Source organism: Ambystoma mexicanum, chromosome 10 (genome assembly GCF_040938575.1).
Source record: "Ambystoma mexicanum isolate Mex_15411 chromosome 10, UKY_AmexF1_1, whole genome shotgun sequence".
NCBI lineage: Eukaryota > Metazoa > Chordata > Amphibia > Caudata > Ambystomatidae > Ambystoma > Ambystoma mexicanum.
The window spans coordinates 1,579,813,246-1,579,836,988 of NC_090932.1; the positions used below are offsets into that span (position 1 = coordinate 1,579,813,246).

The 23,743-nt window shown below is 46.5% G+C and overlaps 1 protein-coding gene across 1 annotated transcript in view; it reads left to right on the forward strand.

The window, feature by feature from the left end:
* The first annotated feature begins 207 nt into the window (after positions 1 to 207).
* The window catches only part of DERL3 (derlin 3), a 33,820-nt gene continuing 10,284 nt past the window's right edge, over positions 208 to 23,743 (forward strand). The window contains exons 1-6 of the mRNA XM_069619920.1: positions 208 to 385; positions 2,244 to 2,309; positions 3,382 to 3,455; positions 5,073 to 5,166; positions 11,502 to 11,697; positions 12,110 to 12,200. Coding sequence (XP_069476021.1) covers positions 290 to 385; positions 2,244 to 2,309; positions 3,382 to 3,455; positions 5,073 to 5,166; positions 11,502 to 11,697; positions 12,110 to 12,200 — 617 coding nt within the window. The 5' untranslated portion in view covers positions 208 to 289. The remainder of the gene's footprint in view (positions 386 to 2,243; positions 2,310 to 3,381; positions 3,456 to 5,072; positions 5,167 to 11,501; positions 11,698 to 12,109; positions 12,201 to 23,743) is intronic.

Sequence of the window (23,743 nt, forward strand, 5' to 3'; positions counted from 1 at the left end):
AATAAACGAACCAATCAGCATTGGGTCCGGCTCTCAAAGCCTATCATTTGACGGAACGTGTTGATCAGTCCCCGGGAATCCCCAGACTCGGTTCAGTGCGTCTGGGGCGGGAGCTGCTCACTGCCCCGACGCTGCGATTGGGCGATAGCCATTGTCAATATGCACTAGAAGACACGAGTTAACGCTGTGATTGGCGGACATGTGGTGCCGGGAATGAGCCGCAAGCGGGTTTTAGCGGTTCAGTTTAAAGGGGCCGCAACAGCTGGCCCGTCCAGTCGCAGTCTTTGCTATGGCTGCTTACCAGGGCTTCGCCCAGGAGTACATGCAGATCCCAGCTGTGACGCGTGCCTACACCACGGCGTGCATGCTCACCACCGCTGCAGTGGTACGGGCTGCTGGAGTAAGGGTATCTGGTGGGCGGGGGAATGGTGGTGGGAGAGGGGCCGAGATGACGTGTCGCTATGTGCAGCTATAGGGCAAGAGGACTAATGGAGGAATCGGGTCCTCTACGGGAGACAGAGCCTTGAAACACAGACGATGACTGAGTATTCATAAAGCTCAAAGGCTTCTAGGCGCTGGGACTAATGGGAGGAGTTAGCGGATAGAAATTATGGTTTTGGAAGATTTGTGAAGGAAACCCATCCTCGTTTGTTGGGGATGAGCATGGCATAACATAAGAGAATGACGATGACTGCATTTCAAGGCATACATATGTTTAGCGCAGTGGTCTTAAAACTGAGGCGCTGCCCCGCCCGCCTAGGGTGGACCAAAGGATGTCCAGTGTGGCCCCATACTCCTTAAAAGGGATTAAGCAGGAGTCAAGTCCTAGGAAAAAAGTGGGGGGACTCATTAACATAACAATTGAATGTGGTGTCACCAGAAATAGAATATGAAGTAGCCCTCTGAAAAAAGTGTGGGGGGGCGTTTACGTCCACACCTGTGTACTCTCAATTTGATCCTTGGGATTAAGATGACTGATTTTAATAAAAAAAAGATTAAGGTGACTGCTTTTAATAGGAAATATAAGCAGTAGAAAATCTGATTATATTTTAAAGATCCCGGGGGTCCCCCGGACCTCATTCTGGCCCCTTATGGGAGGCAACCCCTACACAGGTGGTCCAGAAGCAATATTTTTACTGAACAGGGAGCTCGGTATGAACACATTTGAATACCACTTGTTTAGGGCAATGTGCACCATGAAGATATAGTAGAATGGACTGGGGCTGCATGTGGCAGTATGGTAGGAATACAGCATTATGGGCCCGCATGGGCCTGGAAGGTGTGGCATCACTCATGTAATAGGGCTAATACGGCTGTTGCCGCGAGGGTCTTGTAGTATCTTGTGCAACATGAAAGTAGAGTTGGATAGAATAGCTTACCGTGGCCTCTGAAAGTATAGTTGAAACATATGTGGGGTGGAATGTGGTAAAAGCTCCAGGGTTGCAGGGAGGGAGGTTGAGGCTGCAAGTACCAGCGTGCATGGCGTGCATGGGAGGATGGTATAAAGCCAATTGTGCTGTGGGAGGATGGCTTTTTTTTTTACTTCGAGGCTTGGGGAGAAGGTTGTGCAGTATGGCATTGTAGTTACTTAGATTGAGTCAACCTCATGCATGGGGTATTGGAATGGAGCTGTGCGCACCATAGAGGGGTGCGTGGTGCAGGGCATTGCTACACGTACTATGGCAGTGTGGGGGTGTTAAATGGGTCTATGCATCATGTTGGTATATTGGTATGTTGGTATATTAGGATGGATGGGTACATCGTGTTCCCCTCTTAGGTATGGTTTTGTGTGCACCAGGTGGTTATAGTGCGATGGAAGACGCTGCATGCACCGGGTAGGTGTTAAAATTGAATGTGGCTGCATGCACGGGCTGCTACTGTAAGATGTCATGTGGCCACATGCACCAGGTATGTTTGGCAAAATGGATTAGGGCTGCATGAACCTGGGAGATACTGCATAACACGTGACTGCCATTGTAGGCAACTTTCTTCATCCAGAGATGGGAAATGGGCACACATGGTAGTATCGCATACACAGGCAGAGAAGAGGGGGGACGCTTTCTAAAAATGTCCTTTGAGTACTAAGGACTGAGATATATTTTAGAGGTAGAAATCCCATCCACTCAAACAGACTAATGATGCCATCCGATAATGATCCAAGTTCTGTATGCGTTGAAGGCTAGTGCCACTTCGCCATCCAGTTGGCCAAGTAACTTTTTTTTCGCTGTCTTGATCTTCCACAGCAGTTGGAGCTTGTCACCCCTTTCCAGCTCTACTTCAACCCAGACTTGATCTTTAGGAAATTTCAGGTAGGTACTTTATCTCAATGCTAACGCTTCTCTTTTTGACCCTTCCAAATGAGTGTCTTAGTTTCATTTGTATGCGTGATCCTCTTGTTGTGCTTTGGATAGGCAGAGGAGATCCTCTTCTCCCCCTTTCTGTTCTAGTTTCTGTTGGTGCAGTTACTGTTTTATCTAATTCTTTACCTTGACATTTCTGTCAGGATTGTCATACTTTGCTTTTGGTCACACACCTCTACTCCTTGTTTGCTGTCGAGGCGATCCCAAGAACTCTTGTTTGCTGTCGAGGCTACCCCAAGCACTCTTGTTTGCTGTCGGGGCTATCCCAAGCTCTCTTGTTTGCTGTCGGGGCTATTCCAAGCTCTCTTGTTTGCAGTCGAGGCTACCCCAAGCACTCTTGTTTGCTGGCGGGGCTATCCCAAGCTCTCCTGTTTGCTGTCGGGGCTATCCCAAGCTCTCTTGTTTGCTGTCGGGCTATCCCAAGCTCTCTTGTTTGCAGTCGAGGCTATATCAAGCACTCTTGTTTGCTGGCGAAGGTTATCCCAAGCACCCTTGTTTGCTGTCGAAGCTATCCCAAGCACTCTTGTTGGCTTTCCAGGTAATCCCAAACACTCTTGTTTAGTGTCAAGGTTATCCCAAGCACTCTTGTTGGCTGTCGAGGCTATCCCAAGCACTCTTGTTTGCTGTGGAGATTATCCCAAGCACCCTTGTTTGCTGTCGAGGCTATATCAAGCACTCTTGTTTGCTGGCGAAGGTTATCTCAAGCACCCTTGTTTGCTGTCGAGGCTATCCCAAGCACTCTTTTTTGCTGTCGAGGTTATCCCAAGCACTCTTGTTGGCTTTCCAGGTAATCCCAAACACTCTTGTTTACTGTCAGGGTTATCCCAAGCACTCTTGTTGGCTGTCGAGGCTATCCCAAGCACTCTTGTTTGCTGTGGAGGTTATCCCAAGCACTCTTGTTGGCTGTCGAGGCAATCCCAAGCACTCTTGTTCAATGTACTCATACCCTTTTACCTACTGTTTATTGAAGGTCTTCTATGCCGCTGACCACGTGTTCGCTCTCTGACTCTCTCCTCTGCAGATATGGAGGCTGATCACCAACTTCCTCTTTTTTGGACCCCTGGGATTCAGTTTCTTGTTCAACATGATCTTCATGTATCCTTTTTTAAAAGTTGCCCTCCCACCCCTCAGGTTGTGAGCTTGTCAGCACAGAAACATTGTAGACAAGGGTGGCAGGAGATGGCGACTGGAGGGCATAGTGGCAAGGGCACACGGTGGTGTCCCTTACGTGGCGGTTGCAGGTGAGATACTTTATTAACGAGGGTTGGGGTTGGTGGTGAGGGAAAGAGCAGCTCTTAGTTCTCACCAGAGTAGAACTGCATCCTTCATATTTTGTGTGTCTTTCTGCTGTAGGAGATGCTGGAATGTGTTTGTTCGTCCTGCTGGCTCATGAAGAAATGAAGACTGTTGAAACACAGCTTTGCTTTGTTATTGTTTTTGTGATTGCTCCTTATTGGGGTCTGGGTAGGTCCTGAGCTTTGCATCCTCACTCTGGATGATGTGTGCAGCAACAAGCCCATGACTCGTCTGCGCTCCAAAAGGTCAATATCCCCGACAAGTCTACCCCTGCACTTGGTGTCCCCTTATCCCCCATCTTAACCTGCACTTGCCCTTCCGAGCTCCCTCCCCCTGCACTTGCCTGGCTGGGCCTGAACCCCTTTGAGCCCTACCAGCCCCATCCCTCGCACTGGGCACATGGACAGTCTTTCCCCTGCACTCTGCATCCCCTGGCACCTGGCCTCCCCCTCAGCACTCACCTAACCCGTGGGCCCTTTTTCCTCCCTGACCGGCACTTGTCCCCTCCACTCTCCCCCGCACTTCCTGTTACTGCACTTGCACGATCTGAATGACACAAGGCCTGGTAGGACCGTTTTTGTTTTTTCTTCATCCCGTTCCCCACCCTCTTTTGTCTTTTTGCGCCTTGAAGCACCTTTTGCTGTATAGGCGCATTATAAATACCTCATAAGTTAAATAAATAAAATACTGGAGCTACTGTAGTACATCTCAGCGTGTTGTTATGAATGCTGTGCTATCTGTGCTCACAATGGCTTCCTCCATACACTAGCACATGCAAAGTGCTTAATGTGTGTGCCTCCTGCAGCTTGCCTTTGCCCAAGCAAGCTTTTCCAGTGAGGCCGGGAGGGAGGTAATAGCTGGATTTGCCATTCATTTCTGCTGGAGGGGGGCTGTAGGGTGGGCCTGTTAAGAGATTGATCTAGGTGCTTGGTGTTGTCGGTGGGGGTTTCATAATCAGTGGGACATGCTATGCTCCTTTTGGTTCTTGTGGGTGGGTACTTCGTCTGTGGAAGAGCTTTGCTTCCAGTTGTTTCCCTAGGGCCTGCCTGCCCAGAGCGTTGCCTAGGCATCTTGGGGTTCCAGTAGGGTCTGCATGCCAGGTTACACAGGATTGTTGTATTTGGCAACCTGATCAGATGAGCTCTGCCTCCTAGTGGCTGCGTACTTCCGACGGAGGGGAGGTAGGGCTCTGGTTATTTGTCATCCATGTTCAGGTAAACAATGGATTTATCTAAATAGTCGCAGGAACTGAAAGAATTGTGCTTGGAAGATACTGGCATCAGTGTTGTGCCCGACAAGTAGGTTTTCCGACAGCTGCATCTTTATCATTCCGGCATGCCGCAGCCTTCACGTGGGTGGTACCTGTTGGCCCAGATCCAGCTGTTAAAGGTTCCTTCACAGTGATCCTGCACACAGGTACCGCTATTGCCGCATGCTGGAGGAAGGCTCCTTCCGTGGGAGGACGGCGGACTTTGTCTTCATGTTCCTCTTCGGGGGACTTCTCATGACCGTATCCTTTCTGGTGGGGCTTGACCCATGGCCTTCTAGCATCACAATTTTTAAAACCTTTCTGCAACTTGGCATAATGTTTACACTGACCTTAAATGGGTATCTGTTATATATGATATATCATGCAAGGTTTGAAATTGGGATCCGATGAGCAGGAGCTAAGACCAGCTTCTGAGTGTTGGGCATCACCCTGGAGGCAGGAGCTACCGTAGGGGAACCAGGAGCTACAGCTACAAGAGATGCACCTTTAACTTTGTGTCCATTTTGTATGAACCATTGTGTTTAAATGTGTATTAGATGTGTTCTAATTCTTCTTTATTAACATTCTCAAATACTCAAAGTTAATGTCAGATTTGCATGTTTGGAAAGAACCAGTTGGCCTTAGGAGACAAAAGTAGCTCCTGGTATGGTTGGTTTCAAGTTAACCAGGATCCACTATGCTAGAAGCAGGGGCTAAATAGCTCTGCTCAATTTCGAACCCTGTCATGGAAGCTCAGCTGTCAGGCAGGTAGAAAAGAACATTACTTTGTTCATAGGCAAGTTACAGGAATCCAGTTACTCTTAGGTTGAGATGTTACACAAGGAGGCACGTGCCGATCCATCCTCAGGCACTCATATCTCGGCTCCAACTCACTCTTCGAACCCAACATTCCTTCAGCTGTCCTTCGTTTGCATTCACCCAACATTCTAGATCCTTCCATTGCTGACCAGTTAGACTAACTCAACATCGTAACATATGCACCTGTCTCGTTCAAGCCAGATACAACACCACACCACCCTCTCTTTCACTATGACACCAGGCAAACAACCTGGTAAGACGACATACACCAGCGGAGGGCGAGAGAAACCAACAGTGTCCAGGTTCAAACCGTGCACCCCAGGGAAGAGGACACCTTTTAAAAATGTTTAGTTTTTAATTTTATTTAAATTCTGTACTGCTGAAGCAAGGAAGCTCCATCATCAGAAAGCAAACTTATGAGCAAAGGGTACAGGGATCTTGGAGCAGACTGTTAGCTGTATCGCACGACTACACTGTGGGCCTCACCACGAGTTGGGCTGAATCCCAGGTGTAATAAGGCCCAACTGTAATATCGTTAGCGCACACCCATACGGCGATATTACCACCGGAACACGGGTTGGGTTTTAACAGTAAATCTCCATTTCCCCATTGGATCCAATGGGGCATTTTCTGCGCTAATACAGCCAGCGGTAGTAGCGCCGAAAACAGGGTACTAATTGAGATTTTCAACTCCAGGAAAAAGCTGGAGGTAAAACAGCCCATTTAGCGCCCCAACTCGTGATAGGGCCAGCCCTTAAATGTGGCGCTTATAACATTACCGCCGCATTTAAGGACTACAGCCCAACTTGTCAAGAGACCCTGTGTGTTTAATCTTTTCATTTTGTATACACTCTAATCTTGTGCAACACTACATTGCTTTGCACAAAGGTGCATCTGAACCTTGATGTTATGAAATCATTTCAAGTTACTTTTAGTTAAGTTTCTATTACTGTCCACACCCCAATCAAAGACAATTTTAAAGCCATTTTACAAGACATGCAAACGACTGTACAAACACCATAGAATTTTATGAAGAAAAAAGATGAAACACAAACACACCACTGTAAAAAAGCATTGGCAACGCCAACAGTTTGGCATTGTCTGTGGGCATGGGACAGGCACTGCCATAGTGGTATTAACTGGTATATATAATTACATAGGCCAGTCTTTGGTGACTGAACATATGAAGGGCCTCATCACGAGTTGGGCGGTATCCCAGCGGTATTACCGCCGGGATACTCTCCTGGCTAATAGCGTTACCGCCACCCGGTCCGGCGATATTAGCGCCGGATCGAGGGTTGGGCAGTAATGGGTATTTCCCATCCCCCATTGAGTCCATTGTGTATGACCAACACACTCCATAGATAATCGCCCCCGCATGTCATCAGTGTAATTTATCCACAATACCCCAGGCGAGGTGAGTTCAATTTGACCCCCATGCTCCCAGCCAGCCATGTAGAATATTTGTCAGTGCTTTTAAAAGCACGTAGTGCGAGGATGCAGCTCCCTCCCTCTCTCCCATGCCTTCCCCGTTTCCTGGTCCTGTAATCCCGCCTCCCTGTGGCCTGATTGGCCTTCCCACCTCCATGCAGACGCAGGCCAGCAACCGGCGTGCACCGAGACATCAGCGCCATTATCCACAATACCCCAGGCGAGGTGAGTTCAATTTGACCCCCATGCTCTCAGCCAGTCATGTAGAATATTTGTCAGTGCTTTTAAAAGCACGTAGTGCGAGGATGCAGCTCCCTCCCTCCATCCCTCCCATGCCCTCCCCGTTTCCTGGTCCTGTAATCCCGCCTCCCCGTGGCCCTGATTGGTCCTTCCTTGTTCATATATGAACCCCCCAGGGCAGCCCTCTGCCCGGCAGCCCCATTCGGCTAAGGACTCCAAGGCAAAGGACGGCTCCTACAAAGACGGCTCCAGGTCGTATCTGCAGGTATCCGCAGGAGAAGCAAGAAGACAACAATAAGTAACTACCCTACCACTCATATAACAAAACATCACCAGTGTAAACTCATTATATCTGTAGTATACTTGCATTTGGAAACGCTATCCTATACATTTGAAAAGGTGAATTTAGAAGTGCATTTAGAAGTGGAATTTAGAAGTGTGCCCAATAGTCTCTTTGTGAAAAGTTAAATTTAGAAGTGTACCCAATAGCCTCTCTGTGAATTCAGAAGTGTGCCCAATAGCCTCTCTGTGAATTCAGAAGTGTGCCCAATAGCTTCTATGTGGAAACTGAATTTAGAAGTGCGCCCAACAGCCTCTCTGTGAAAGCTGAATCTAGATGTACGCCTAATAGCACACCTATGAAAGTTGAATTTAGAATTGCGCCCAATTGCCTCTCTGTGATTCTAGAAGTGTGCCCACTAGCCGCTCTGTGAATCTAGAAGTGTGCCCAGTAGCCACTCTGTGAATTTAGAAGTGTGCCCACTAGCCGCTCTGTGAATTTAGAAGTGTGCCCAGTAGCCACTCTATGAATTTAGAAGTGTGCCCACTAGCCGCTCTGTGAATTTAAAAGTGTGCCCAATAGCCTCTCTGGGAAAAGTTGAATTTAGAAGTCTACCGAATAGCCTCTCTGTGCATTTTAGAAGTGTGCCCAACTACCTCTCTGTGAAAGTTGAACTTAGAAGTGTGCCCAATAGCCTCCCTGTGAATTCAGAAGTGTGCCAACTAGCTTCTATGTGGAAACGGAACTTAGAAGTGCGCCCAACGGCCTCTCTGTGATTCTAGAAGTGTGCATTTAGAAGCTGAATTTAGAAGTGTGCCCAACAGCCACTCTGTGAATTAAGTATGCCCAATAGCCTCTCTATGAAAAGTTGACTATAGAAGTGTACCCAATAGCCTCTCTGTGAATTTTAGAAGCATACCTAATAGCCTCCCTGCGAATAGCCTCTGTGAATTTAGAAGTGTCTGGAAGGGCATGTAACCCATCCTATCTCACCAACACGCTTACTCTCTCCTTACATCACCACGCAACTAGAACCCAGAGATACTATGACGCCATTCGGTATAACTGTTCTCATATCAACATTCGCCGCTCGCTCCACATCATTCTAAGTAATCACTGCTGGTTGCACCCCCCCCAGCCAGGCGTTCTCCTCAGGCCTAACACAGCCACATCCGATCTGGATAAATCCTGCCAGAACGAACACATACTCCTGACCTCTCAACCATCAAACCTACCGCTAGAAAGCAGCTATTACACGGATACTGCACGAGCTGTACACATACCCGGTGCTCACACGCACCTTTTGACTCTCTCTACTGACTTGAACTTCGGATCCCAAGGGCGTTCAACCTACCAGCACCTTCAGACCATACCAATGGTATATAAGGCGCTATATAAATGCAAAATAACAGAACAATAACAACAATGCACACATTCCAGATGTTGAAACCGCATTCTTTCCACATGCTAGATCCCAGCCAGATGGAACTTGGAGCACTTGCTAGTCACAAGGCCAAGCCATGATGGGCATTTGCCACAGTAGGGCACATACTCTGCCAATTTCCACATTCATACATGTATTTTCCCAGCTTGAGCAATGCCAGAGTGACAAATACATGTGCACACCTCACAAACTGCTAAAGTAAAGGACACATTTTTCCAGTTCCACAAATAATGGCACATTTGTCAGCTGGCTTAGCAAAAGCAGTTCTTTCCCTGGACACAGGGAGTGTTTCTCGCAAACAATTCTACTGATAACTAATCACATTTAAGGAACACGCATCCTTACCACGCCAACCATATCCCCCCCCTTCATCTCAGGTGTTTGTTCATATGTTGTATAGCCTCCCAGCCCTGCCCCCCATTCTTATCTCCTCGGACCCTCATCAGTCCTATCCACCGACTAAGTTCTGGTGACCACTTGGATAGGTCTGCGCTACCTCTCGATCACGTTTCGGGCGCCGTAATACCCCTATGGCAGAGATGGGCGCAGTATAAATGTTCAGTAACAGGACGTAGTGCGCATTTCCCAGTTCTCAAGGCAATTTCCAGATGACCAAATTCAGTAACGCACACATTTCGCCAGTTTCCACAATGCCAGAGTAGTGCCCGTCATGAAACGCACACAGTGCCAATCTCCACATACCAATTATGATATTACCAGATTGCATTCGTTTGGCACAAGTATGACCTCTTGCGATGTGCCCAGTGGTGTCAGTTGTCATACGCCCAGGATCGCATAGTGTCCGTGTTTTCCTGCTCAGTTAGACACATGGCCTATTCCTACATGTCCAGTAACGGTAAATCCAGGCTTAGCACACTCAACAGCAATGGGGCAATTATTTTAATGACAGTAAGCGGTCACTTGTCATCATGGCCAATGGCGCTCATGCGAATGTATCAATATTCTCCTTTTCACATTGTGCCCAGTCCATATATCACCACCTGTCCAGCTAGAAGTATTCCCACTTTCCACACGTTCAATTACAGCTCACCCATGCCGTGTTACAGGTATGGCCAGTTCTGTACCTTGACAAAAAGACACATCAATTTCATATTATTCAGAACTAGGCACCACGCATGACTTTAGGCCTCAGGATACATGATCACAACACTCATTGTTCAGATCTTTTCAGTGAATAGCATATAAACAATGAGTGATCTTTGGAAACATGTGCCTTACTCCTCATATGGGAAGTAGGGCCTTGACTACCAGTCTGTGAGAGGGTTAGAAATGCAAGCGGGACAGCAAATGTTGCTGCACCTCTCGTGCATTGCACACACCCTGATACTTATTGCAACAGTAGCAGAGCGTCGCGCATTTCAAAGCACATCCGGGTTATGAATTTGGACTATGCTTTATAATTGACAGAACTACAATTGGGAATGGGGGGAGGGCAGCGTAATCATAGGTGCCCTAATCCAGAAGCCCACTGTGAATGGGGTGTAAGTCCCTTTGCTGCAAGTTGTGGCTATTCATTAGCGCACCCCATCACTTGCGAGAAAAGACATCTGGAGGCTAGCGCCCGCATTGGCGATTTCTGAAGTAACATGTACAGGCAATTGTTTGGGGTGTATGTGAGAAATGCTGGCATGGTAATCTGTGATAATGGTGTGTATTTATATCACCCAAGGACGTTTAAAACATTTCCAAAGAAATGCATTCCCATGTATTGTTTACCCGTAGAAAGACACGATTGACATTTGAAATGACTAAACATTAGGACCTTCTATGACAAATGTGCTTAGTGTCGTATATTTTTTAAATGGATGACAACACTTATTGCAAATTGTTCGGATAAGTGTAAAGATTGGTTCCCACAAAACCAGGAAGTCTATGCCTGGCCATTACCTGAGGAATCTGGGGGTGGGGGGTTGGGGGTGGACATGGGCTGGCCAGGTTCCCTGTAGCTACAGCCCTGCTGTCGGCCACTACTAGGCATGGCGTCAGGTCTGGTGTAATAACCCTGCCTGGCATCCGTGGGAGGGGCAGGGGAGGTATACCGGAAGTGCAGAAGTCGTAAGTTGCCCAGTCGTGTCTGCCTATGGCAGGACCTTTGACTTTGGCGGCTTCTAGGAACTCATTATTCTTTGTACGGAAATCCTAATAGAGCTGTCAAGAAGAAAGGCACTGGTTTTATTTTTTTGAGTTGTATGTACCCATCCATGCAACACAGGTCCTACCCATGAGGTGATCATTGTGGAGGGTACTATGGACAACCATTTTTCACCCCACGATCTGCGCAGGCCACCAAAGGATATCGACCAACATCATTTCTGAGCGATGCCCGTTGGGCGGGCTCAAATCCTTGACTCTAGCTCTCAGCTCTTTGGATTCTTTGCCAGCCTCTTCTTCTTAGGTCAGGCCTTCACGATTATGCTGGTCTACGTGTGGAGCCGCAGGAACCCCTACGTCCGGATGAACTTCTTCGGGCTTCTTAATTTCCAGGCTCCTTTTCTGCCCTGGGTCCTGATGGGATTCTCCTTGTTGCTCGGCAACTCCATCCTGATCGATTTGCTGGGTAAGATGACCATGATGGCCACTCCATGGGTGCAGGCTGCATATCTCCATTTAGCCCGCTTCTATTGCACTGAACATGTTCCTATAATAAACTCTCCCTCGCACTTCCCTACCCTCCACCTCACCCGTTAAGCACTTCTAGGTGGGCATCTTCTGTCTCACCGTCCTTTCCTTTTCCCCATCACCCAAGAGCTCGCCATCTCTTCTATGCTTCTCCACTGACCATCAAACCTTTACTGCCAACAGCTCTGCCTACCACACAAGTCAAGCAATCAGAATACTTGAAATAGGTTTTTGACAGGGCACTTGTATGTACTTGCACTAGTATATTGTGGTCCGAGTGGCTATGTCTTTGTTTGTTCGAGGCATTGGGCAGTCCTGTTTTCATCTATGTCGTGATCTGTTTCCTTCAGGCATCGCCGTCGGACACATGTATTACTTCCTGGAAGACGTGTTCCCCAACCAGCCCGGAGGGAAGAGGCTACTGGTGACCCCAGGACTACTGTAAGTTAAAGCCAGCATGCGCCGCCCCCTTCATGGCTCCAGGCCATTTTCACCCTTTGATTGTTGGAATCGGTGTTCGTCACCTGCAGACTGTATTCATAATATATACAACGTATATAGTGCTTCGTACAGGATTCCTCAAACTTCTAAGCGTTGTCATAACCTCATTTTTCTTTTAATGGTACAATATTTATCAGATAAGTCATTAGAAATAGTGGGTTCGATAAGGGTACTGTGCGCTAGTGACCACTCTAAATATAAGAACACCCACCAGGATTTGAAATAGAATGCACAATTGATTGAAGTTTTGGGAAGGTGACTCGCGCTCAGGATAAGATTGGTTCAAAAACAGTAAATTGGTATGAGAAATATACAAAAATTAGTAAGGCTATGATAGCCACAGTTTATTCCATGTAGTGTACAGCCGACACGTGTTTCGACCACCTGGTCATTCTCAAGGCTGTGAATTATTATTGTCCAAAACATTCAGTATGAAACAAAACTAAAACAATAATTGGGCGTTCCGTTGCACTCCCCGCTTCTGACCTGAAATGTAGTATGTTGATTTGTTTTAATATCTTGTTTGCACAATTATTTGTGTATCCGATTTTGTATGTTCCAATGCATAAATTGGACGCCCAATTATTGTTTTGGTTTTGTTTCATACTGAATGTTTTGGACAATGAGAATTCACAGCCTTGAGAACGACCAGGGGGTTGAAACATGTGTCTGCTGTACACTACATGGAATAAACTCTGGCTATCATAGCCTTACTTGTTTTTGTATATTTCACCTACCAGTTTTTGGTCCAATCTTATCCTGAGCGTGAGTCACCTTCCCAAAACTTCAATCATTTGTACAATATTTATCAACCTTGGAAACATGAGCAGCCAAGTCGACCCTGATGGTGGTTCGAACATGGGAAGTGCAGGTTGCTGTAGTATCGGAGACCAGTGTTCGCTCGTGAGATATCCACATCAGTACTACTGAATATGTATTAATGCCGGATATCTTTGATATCAAAAGGCGTGGATATCCTTGAAGCGCTGCTGAAAAAGGTAGGGTTCAGGGTGGCAGAACTAAAGGGATGGGAGCCCTGAGCTTAATAGAGGCGGCTGCATGCACTGTAGCTTTTGCTCCAGGCTCCGCTTCTCCTAAATGCAGGCAGTGTAGAGGAACCTACTTTGCACAGCAAATGTGTGGAAATGTTGGCCGAGCAAGCCTGCTTGGCCACCAGTTCAGTACCCAGTCCACCTGCCTCTGCAACTGGGAAGGACGGTGCGTGAGCAGGTTCATGTGTAAGAATATAAATGCATTCTCCCAAGACTCAGTACTGTGAGTACTGCGCACTTACCCGTGACATGGCTAGACGTCCAATGCTGCAAACATCACACTGCCCTTCTCAGGGAAGGCTTGCTTTTGGTGCCACTTTTTGCTACATATGGGGGTGCTTAACCCCAAATCATGTGCAGGTCAACCTCTTCCCAGCAGCTCTAGTGAGAAGAGTAAGGCAGCCTATTTTTACATCAGTTTTAAAAGTATATGTATATTTTTCAAGATGGTTTCAGGAAACTAGCATCGACTATGAAGCTGGCGTTCATGGAGAACTCCTTACAAATGGGATGAAGCATAGCCCACATGTCTGCATCATATATGATATTCGGGAAGTCAAAAAGGTGGGAGGCTGCAGCAGCACTCTTGGCCCTCAAGAATAAGAGTGGAACTCTTCTGCCCTGTCTTATCATTGTAATGTAAAGTGGCCTGGTATAGTGCTTTTCTGCTATTTTGGAGGCCTCTAGGCGCATGGTTCTGGAATAAAGGCGCTAGGGATGGAGCAGTGGCAAGTGTGAAACCTGCGGTGTTGATGAGTGCAGGCCAGGTGTATCGGAGGTCTGCGTGCTGGTGAGTGAGGATGGCCCATGGCTGTATATTGTAATCCAGAGTGGCGAACTCAAGGTCTTTTAGCTGTCGGAAAGCCGCTACTCCGGGCTGTGGAGCATAGAACGTGTGAAAGAGCTTCAGATGTTGCATGCCATGCAGACAGCTCTATGTGGCACCACAGTGACCGATGTGATGTAAGGATGCCGTATGCGTGGGCGTCGGGCTATGTGGGGCAGCAGAGGTACATTAGGTTAGTTGGATGGGGAAGAGGAATTTAGTGAGGCGCTTGAGGAGTACTGTTTGGACTTTGTAGTATTAACTGATCAAATTGGTTCCAGTCGACCATCGGGCTGAAAGCAGAGGCCCTGTAGTTGCTCGTATTAACTGGGATTGCAGAGTTTCTGCTCTTCACAGCTCAATTTCTAGGATTACTATGAGATGGCGGTTCGGGGTGGTCTTGAGTAATCTGGTCTTTGTGATGGACAGGTTAGACTGATCTGGTAGGGTTTAGGCTGTTAGTTGCACATACGTTATGTTGCTGGGGTTGAGGTGACTTCAATTCAGACTCCCTCCCCCTGCCCTAGCCTGGCGGGGCCTACGCCTACTGAGCCCGGTCCAGCTCTGTCCTCGCACTTAGCATGTGGACCTGCATTCCCCTGGCACTTGTCCACCTGGCCTCCCTTAGCACTCGCCTAGCCCAGGGGCCTTTCCTCGCCCGACCCCACCCGCCTACACTTGCACGCTCTCCACTCCGACCTGCACTTCCCTTCCCTCCTTGCTTTATCGCATTCCGCTCTTACCGGCAATTCCCACTCCCCTGCACTTCTTGTTACTGCACTTGCACGATCCGAATGACACAAGGCCTAGTAGGACCGTTCTTTGTTATACTTCATCCCTGTTCCCCACTATCCCCCCATCCCTTTTAGGCGCCTTGAAACACCATTTGCTGTATGGGTGCATTATAAATACCAAATAAATAAAATTGCTATCCCTTGGCAGGCGGTATGTAGGTGGTGGAGACATGCAGTTTGCAACACTGTTTGAGCTATAATCCCTGTCTGGCCTTTTCATTGCATAAGGGTAGAGTGATGATGTCATGTGTCTATATGATGAGTGTGAATTGATATGATATGGCATTTATAGCGTGCCTATACACAAGTCTTTCAAGGAGCGACGAGGCAAGGGAGGGGAACAAAGGGAGGACGGACAACGATCCTACTAGGCCAGGTGTCATTCAGATTGCACAAGTACATGGGAAGAGGGCAGGGACAGTGCAGTACATGGGAAAGATGATAACAATAAGTAAATAAACGGCCAGCATGTGGCAAGTGCATGGGTAAGTGTGGGCATCAGGTGTCAAGGGCTGGTAGGGGGACTGTAGGGATATAGAACAGTCCTCAAGTGCGGGGGTTGCCAGGTGGGCAGTGCAGGTGTGTGACACTGGCGGGGGAAGGACCTGGGCCCGGGATCTGAGAGTGTCCAGGTAGCCAGTGCAGTTCCGGTTACAGCCAGGAGGTCAGCAGAGGAGGAGAAAAGGCAGAAGCAAAGAGAAAGGTTTTGAGGTGCTTCCGGAACCGGAGATGGTTCTCCTCAAGTTTAAGGGAGGCAGGGAGGCTGTTCCAGAGGGAGGCACCAGCCGAAGAAAGAGATCTATCACCAACTCGTTGCTTGGAGAAGCGACTGACCCTGAGGGAGTTGGAGGCGGATGAGCGAAGAGCACGAGAAGGAAGATATTTAGGAAGAGAGAGTTGAAGGTATTGAGGCCCCAGAAGGCCTTGTGAATGATGCGGAGGGTTTTGAACTTAATCTTCACAGCCACTGGGAGCCAGTGCAGAGATATCAGTCCTGGAGAGATATGATCCCTGGGCTTGAGGCCAAGGACAAGTCTCGCAGTTGGAGAGACAAGCGCTTGAGAGAGGTCCTGAGTGTGTGCTTGATGAAATATTATACAGCAGTATGGTGGGGTGAGACTGACCCTGCAGAATACGTTCTTGGGGGCATTCATGTTGGTGCTCTGTTGGGTCTCGAAGTTTCATTGACGGCTAATATGTTGTAACCCGGTTTAGTTGCAAGTCTGTTTTGTTCATGAGAACATCACCCACCAATTAATAGAATGGATGGATTGCCAGCAGAATGACTGGCAAGGACCAGGGCAAGTCTTAACGAGCCTGCCTCTACTGCCTTTTGACTTTGCATGCTATGGAAGGGAGTGAGCTGAGGTGGGGGCAGAGAGTGTATGGTGGGATACATGGTGGTGTCTAGGTGTACCAGCAGCATCCAATGAAATCTCCAGTAGAAAAACACATGCCCTATAAGAAATGTGCATATCCCCAAAGCTTCTGTTCTGGGGTACAATCCCTTTATAAATGTATTCCCATTGCCAAAAGCTGCAAAGGATGGCTGGATAACCACCTCAAAGTGATTGAAACACTGAGCAGCATTAGCAGTTGCAAGAAAGGTAATACATTTCATGAAGAGTCTCAATTTTTTATCAATCTTTTTGCAAACATACAAGCCACTGAACTGAATACCAACTGTAATACCCAGGATGAAAAGCCTGAAAACTAAAATAGAACCAGCAAGAAACAGGATTTATTGATGTTTCCTTCTGTCCCCGCAAGAGCCCAGAGCCGGGTAAAGGGAATCATGAAACTCTAAGCAGGAATCCTGATTGACATTCCAAGCTTAGCTCCACCCGCTTGCAAATCTAGAGAAAACCTGCCCCTACCAAAAATAAACCCTCTCCCCCAGGATTTGTTAACCACAATGTTCTCCACATCCTCAGATTATGCTACTATTCTAAGTTGTTAAGGCGAAGCACGGGGTGGTGAGGGGTGCATTGCATTTCGGACACCCAGATGGTTTAACGCACTTGCCATTGACATGCATATCGATAAATCAACCTTCCTGCTGACACGTGTTGGAGAAACCAGGAAAAAGCATCAAGTTAAGTTAGGGTCATGACATCAGAGGCATATTTAGTCGTCGTGCAAGCTAAGGAGACAATAACCTACACCTAGTGGTAACAGAACGTGCTAATAAGTTACTCGCCCCACTCTCCAACCCCTCTCCTTCCTAGGGCCTGGTCACCTGACAGAATGGAAACTTTAGAACATTTAAGAATGGACTGCTTGGCCTTCCGGCACACGTATCACGCCAAAACAATGAACTCATTCATCCCCATGTAGTCTGTCTTTCATGTTTCCTTCCGGCTAGATCATACGGCGACTATATGTTGTTCGCGTTTCCTTCCAGCTAGATCATATGGCGACAGTATGTCGTTTGCATTTCCTTCTGACTAGTTCATATGGCGACTGTATGTTGTTTGCGTTTCCTTGCGGCTCGATCATATGACTACTGTATGTCGTTTACGTTAACTTCCGACTAGATCATGTAGCGACTGTATGTCGTTCGCGTTTCCTTCCGGTTGTATACGAATTGTTCATTTTACAACTGTTCGAATTACAATTGACCTTTTCACAATTGACCGAATTGTGAAGGTCAATTGTAACATATATGTGGGGGGAAACCCCCACCCAACGCCAAAACCCCCCAGAACCCATATATATATATATATATATATATATATATATGTATACAGTCAATTGTGAAAATGTCAATTGAGACCCTTTAAATTTGGTCAATTGTTCATTCGAACAATTGTAAACAAACAATTTGGGTAATACCTTCCTTCCGGCTAGATCATATGGCGACCTTCGGTCTGCCTATCCAGGCCGAGGGGGGGTTTTGGTACTCCAACACTATGAAGACTTCTGCTCGCTGATAAGCACTCCTATTGTCCACTCAAGTTTAATCTGATTATATCCACCGTGCGGGTGCCTTCAGCCTGGGCACAGTAACCCTGATGGTCAGCATTTTCCAGCTCCCTTCAGAGGGCGCATGCTCAAGCGAGCCCACAGGGAAACAAGTCGTGGCAAAGCCAAATGGAATCAGGGAATATCTAAAAAAGTTCTGCTATAAGTTCAAACCCTAAGAGAAATGGGCAGAGACGTAATGGGGCGTGGGCACACTTTATTCAGTTCCTGAGTATTGTCCTCCTGCAATGTAATGCTTTATATTTATTCACTTATTCGGTTTTCTCCTCACTTTTCATCGGTACCCACACAACTTTGCACAGAATGCACCGATGCAACAGTCACTGCTGGAAAATAAATGCAAAGAAACACTGCAAAGAAGAAGACAAATGAGGCTGGTTGGGGAGGGGTGGGGCATCGCCCTTGTTTACAGAAAAGGTTTGCAGAATTGCATAGTGTCCCAATAAACTGATCATTGGCATGAAGACATGGCCTCACTCGGAATCAAGTCATTTGTTGTAACCCGCATGTCAGCCATTTTACTGCCAAGATAGACCTTAATGGGATGGGGGCAGGGGCCACATATCTCCCTCTCTTGGTGCAAGTCAGAGACGAAGTAGATATATCACAGCCCACCCTCATTTGCTGTGCTTTCATCCCCCAAAGAAGCCCCATGCCTTTTAAAGACTTCAGTAGGGGGAGGAGGGAGTCAGCCTCCCGGCAAACACTTGCTCCTATGCTCCCAAAACATGTTTGCTCACCATTGACTTCAAGGGACACGGCCGGGGAGGTGTAAGGGAACCTCACTTCAGCAATCCTTGTCCAGAGTGGGGAGGGTCACCCCAATGGGATCCTGCTTGCTTGTCAAGGGTGAGGCTTGCCCTTTAGCTTTGATTCTGAGGGACTTTGTAAATTGGGACGAACTGGATGAGACCATTAACATACTAGGAGCCCTTTATAACTGGGGAAACGCGTTGGATGCATCAATCTATTAGCTGTTTTTTGTCCTTTTCTTGTTTTTTTAATAAAAAATGAAACAGCATCAAGTATCTTCCTGCATTTGTGTTTTTTCAGTGACACTATGAAGTCTAAACAATAGACACGTGAGCAGTAATACAAAAGTCACCCTCCATTGGCCACCAGCAAAACCTAATGCCAGCCTCCACTGGTCAGTAAAGGACGATAATGCTAGTCTCGCACCTGCGACCCCTGAGTTCTCCCTTGATACGCCTAAAAAAAATGTTTTAAAAAACATCGAAACCTCTGGGCTGTGGCCAGCACATGTGGCTTTTTGTTTCTGGAGTGGCTGCCTTTCTTGTTCAGGCTGCTCAAAATAACAGGGGGTTGCAAAAGTGTACCACTTTGAGCCGTAACCACAAATAAGAAAGAAAAGAAATAACAAATAATTTGTCTTTCTGGAATTGTATACAATAATTGCTAGACTCAATAAAGTTTTATTTCAGGAACACTTCGGGGGTTAGTCACTGATTTAGTCTGTTCTTAAACACCTCAAAATCACAATGTAGACAAAATCTTCCAAAAAGCATTTAGAGTGGAAAAAGCATCCATTTGGGATTTATTTTGCTTTTCGCAAGTTGCAGTTACAGCATTTTCTTCCTGCTGTTTTCTCTGTTACGATCATCACAATATATTCCATCTCGGTGTGCTCGGTCACTTGACAAAATCCTTGTGCCTAAAGCCTTGTGTACAGTGTAGAAATGTTTGTCTACAGCCCATAAAGTGGCCCTTGATTTCATTGTACCACAATGAATGCCTTGTGTCTATATTTCCTCTATCCATGGCGTGCTGTTCAGGGTGTTTGTTTGCATGTATGAGGTAACGAGTGCCCAAAGTATGGGATGTCGTGTAAGGCCAACCTCTGGGTTGAGTGCTCGCTGCAGCAATGTGTGTGTGATCTGCAGGTTCGAATCCTGGCAAGGCCAACTCAACATTTCATCCTTCTGAGGTTGATAAATGTATACCAACACAGGTTGGGTGATATTGTATGCATATTTGTTGTATATAGCACGTAAGTTGGATGCGTTATTATATAGCACGTAAGTGCTATATAATAACGTATCATTATAATTTGGCCTTGAACGTCTGCTTGCATTCACAGTAATTTTGTAATAAGGGTGCATACACACTGATATTAATGACACATATGGTGATCCATTCTTGTATGAAATGTACATCCCATTACAGTTACAGTGATATCGTTCGTAACCATATTTGTCATAGTGAACTTAGGAACAATGCTGCTATGTGTTGCCACTTCCTGTTTTGTCAAGGGGTGAAAGGTCGTGTTCCATCGCTTCCTGTGATGTCATTTCAGGGTGGGGTCAAATTACATGACTTCCTGTGATGTCATCAAGGGTCGTGTATCATTTTGGTGAAATGACGTCCTTGCGCCTAGGATGGCTCTACTCCTGGAACGTGCGTGACGGCGCCACCACCTTTTTGTTTTTTTATCACCCTCTTTTATAGTTTATTTCTGCAGAAATGCAGAACAGAAAGTTTAATTCTGTATTTAATAGTGGAAAACGAAAATAATGGTCTACTTATAGGTTACATTTTGCACATGTTATGATTGTACGTTTACATTTTAATTTCATGTTATTTTTTATACCCTATATTTTTAAATAGTACAAATGTTTTAAAAAACATAACATTTTTACTTTCGGATTTATTTTTCTCTTAATGAGTTTGTACATGGAATTAATGTAGCCTACTAAAAACAGGCCTACATTGCTTTAAAAAAAGTAAAAGTATATTTTTTCCACACATTAACCATTTTTCTGATTTAATCAAATTTTGAAGTTTTTCTCACGCTCAACAAAAGATGCTTTACTGCCCCATAAGTAGACAAGAGGTCATTGACACAAGCACACATTCTAAAACTAAAAGCCCACAACTGATGGCTTTTCAGCATCGTCTTATGAATCGGCCCAGCCAATTAGCAAGCTATTTAGCTCCTTCATGGATGGCGAGAAGCTAGCTATATCCATGACAGAAAGCCCACTCTATCCTGAAATCTGGTCAAGAGTCTGCAGGCTGCACCTCACACAGGCCAGTAGCGCTAATTAACCTGCTTGGCGAGATTTACACCAGGATCCTGGGAGTCTTGACCCTGTTCTTTCCTTACTGGTTGATCTGGATCAATCAAGTTTTGCAGTCACAAAGAATGCATTTGACAACATCACTGTGTTCCGCTGCAAGTTCACGGATCCTGCCCCGCGTATTAGATTTAGATGCAGAGAACGTTGTCAACCAGACAGATTGGCAGTTCCGGCAAAAGATTTTGAGAACAGGACTTCAAACAACATATAACAATGCTCCATGCTAATTTCAGAAGCCCTTTGGCCAGAATTGAAATCAATGGGTCAATGTTTACTACATGTTCCAGGGAGCTAGCAACCAGCAGTGCCTTCTCTTCTCCTTTTTGCTTTCCAGGGATTTTAAAGTAATTTTGAGTAGGCTTTTAAACGGGTTGTAAAGGTTTTCTAGCCCTATTTCTAAATGACCATTTCTCCTGCTGCTGGCACGGTGCCTTGTCTGGGAGTCCATTTTGGAGCTAATGCATGTGTGTTTTGACATGGTATGTTGCCTATGTTTGTTTATAAAGGGTTTCCCAGATCATCATTTCTCTTGCCTGTGAGCCAGTCTTGGGGGCACACTCGTTTGTGTATCATGTTTTCTCTGCTTTGAGTCCTGCTCCCCACCCATTCACAGTCTACTGGGAAATGCCGCCATGGAGCATTCACTTCCCAGTAATGCATTGGAACGTACCCAAACCACTTCCAGGCCTCAGTCTATTTTATGCCGGTGGCCAAATAAGTTTAACAGATGGATTTTGGTCCCCCTGGTTGTAATTTGCCTGACATCCTACCTTCTTATTCTCCTGCAACTTCAATGTCCAAGTGCAGCGCACAAAGAGCAGCTTGCACAGGAAGGTCAGCTGCTTTTTCAAAGTTATCTTCGTTCACCCTACTGCCACCTGTGTACCAAAGGCAGCGCCTTAGTGGGGAAGTCATTGAAAGGAGTGATACAAATGCAGGTTATTCCCAATAGAGCCCAAAACCTGCCTATGTGGGGGCCCAGTTTCCACAACACCCTAAGAATCCCCACACGACCCATTGTCTGCTCTGGTATTATTTTCAAGGAGGTTTTTAAGCAGGAACCTAAACACTGAAAGCCACCCTAACATGAAAGTGTCAAGGTACCCCACAAATCCCTGTTATAAAAATGGCTACTCGAACTAGGGGGCTGCCCAGTGCAGACTGTTGGCCTGCCGTCTCAAAGACCCTCTCCCCATGTATCACACTCATTGCACTGAGGTGGCTTTACTGTGGCACAAAGCACGAGCAGCAAGCGCGGTAACGCCTAATGAGGTAACACGCACACCCAGCCTCCTGCATAGGGACCGTGGGCTGTGCAGCAGCGGCAATCTCGGGCAATTTATCATCAGATATTACAGACGGATGTGCGAAGCAGGAAGGACTATTGTATGTGGCCAGGCTAGCTTGGCAACCTGACGCATGGCCTACACCTGAATCCACTTCCTGTGTGGGCCAACCTCATTTGCCTTGCTGACCGTTTCTTCTGGGTTCTGTGCCAGGCCTTGCAAAGCCGGATTTCTCAGTAATGGGAGCACCAAGTGTACGAGCAAGCTGCCATGCTTCAAGTGCTGCACCATGCAACCGCATTCAGACTCGTCTCAGTTCTTCCCCGGAAATACTAGAACCCGCACACACGAGTATGCGCGCATTCACAGGAGCATTCAACATTTGCCCTTTTTTTTATAATCTATGCTTTCATCGGTCTATGCTGACTCTACAGGTGTACAAACTCCTTCCCTTTCTTACTTGTACAAATCTTTCACAGGCGTTAAACCGGTCTTGTGCTCTGCCGGTCCGATAGCACAGTGAGTAGAGCGCTCGCTTTGACATCTGTGCAGAGTCTGCTGAATTCCAGCAGGGCCCAACTCAGTCTTTCATCCTTCCGAGGTCGATAAATGAGCACCACACACTGTGGGTAATAATATGCAGTGCTCGGATACCTGAGGGTTCGTAGCGCTATATAAATGCTAAATAATAATAATTTCCACTTCTCTGCAGACCTTTTTTTTGCGGGAGCGCAATACGCCACTATCTGGGCAAGCCTTTCGGTTACACCGCTACGACTGTTTACCTCTTGGGCATTCTGTATTCCTCTTAATGGCTCATAAATGCCCCACCACAAGACCTGTACAATGTAATGGCATACAACATGTCATACTAGTACTGTGCCAAGGCGTGCACAGCTTCCTGTTTCCATTCACATATCACAACCAATCCTGCATTGGGCCGTTCTTGGCCATCTGGCCTGGCAGTCCCATTATTACTATGCTAGTGGTTTGCAATACCTATCAAAAATAAGTTTATTCAAATAAAATGCATCACACAATCGGGGTAACACATTAAATGTTAAAAGTACAAAAGTAAAATGCACTTCATCAGGATCTAAAAGCATCATTTAAAAATTGCTCAAGACTAAAAATGATCATTGGTTCTGCAGTTGCCATATAAACAATCTATGCAGTTCTATAATTGTGCACATTTAAATTCTTCAAAACCGGTACTATATATCTTTGCCTCGCTCTGTTGTATAAAGTGCAGAAATATATAGCCGACGACTGTTTCTGCGTGTTACTCCATCACATTCACAGCAAGGACTCTATTCATTTATGAGTTTAGCAGCGTTGTTATGTCGAGGGAGTTGATCAAATCGCAGTCTTGTCATAAGCTTTCTTAGTCTAGCATTTGTAATCAGGCTTGGGTAGGAGTTTAGTCATATTGAAACACTGCG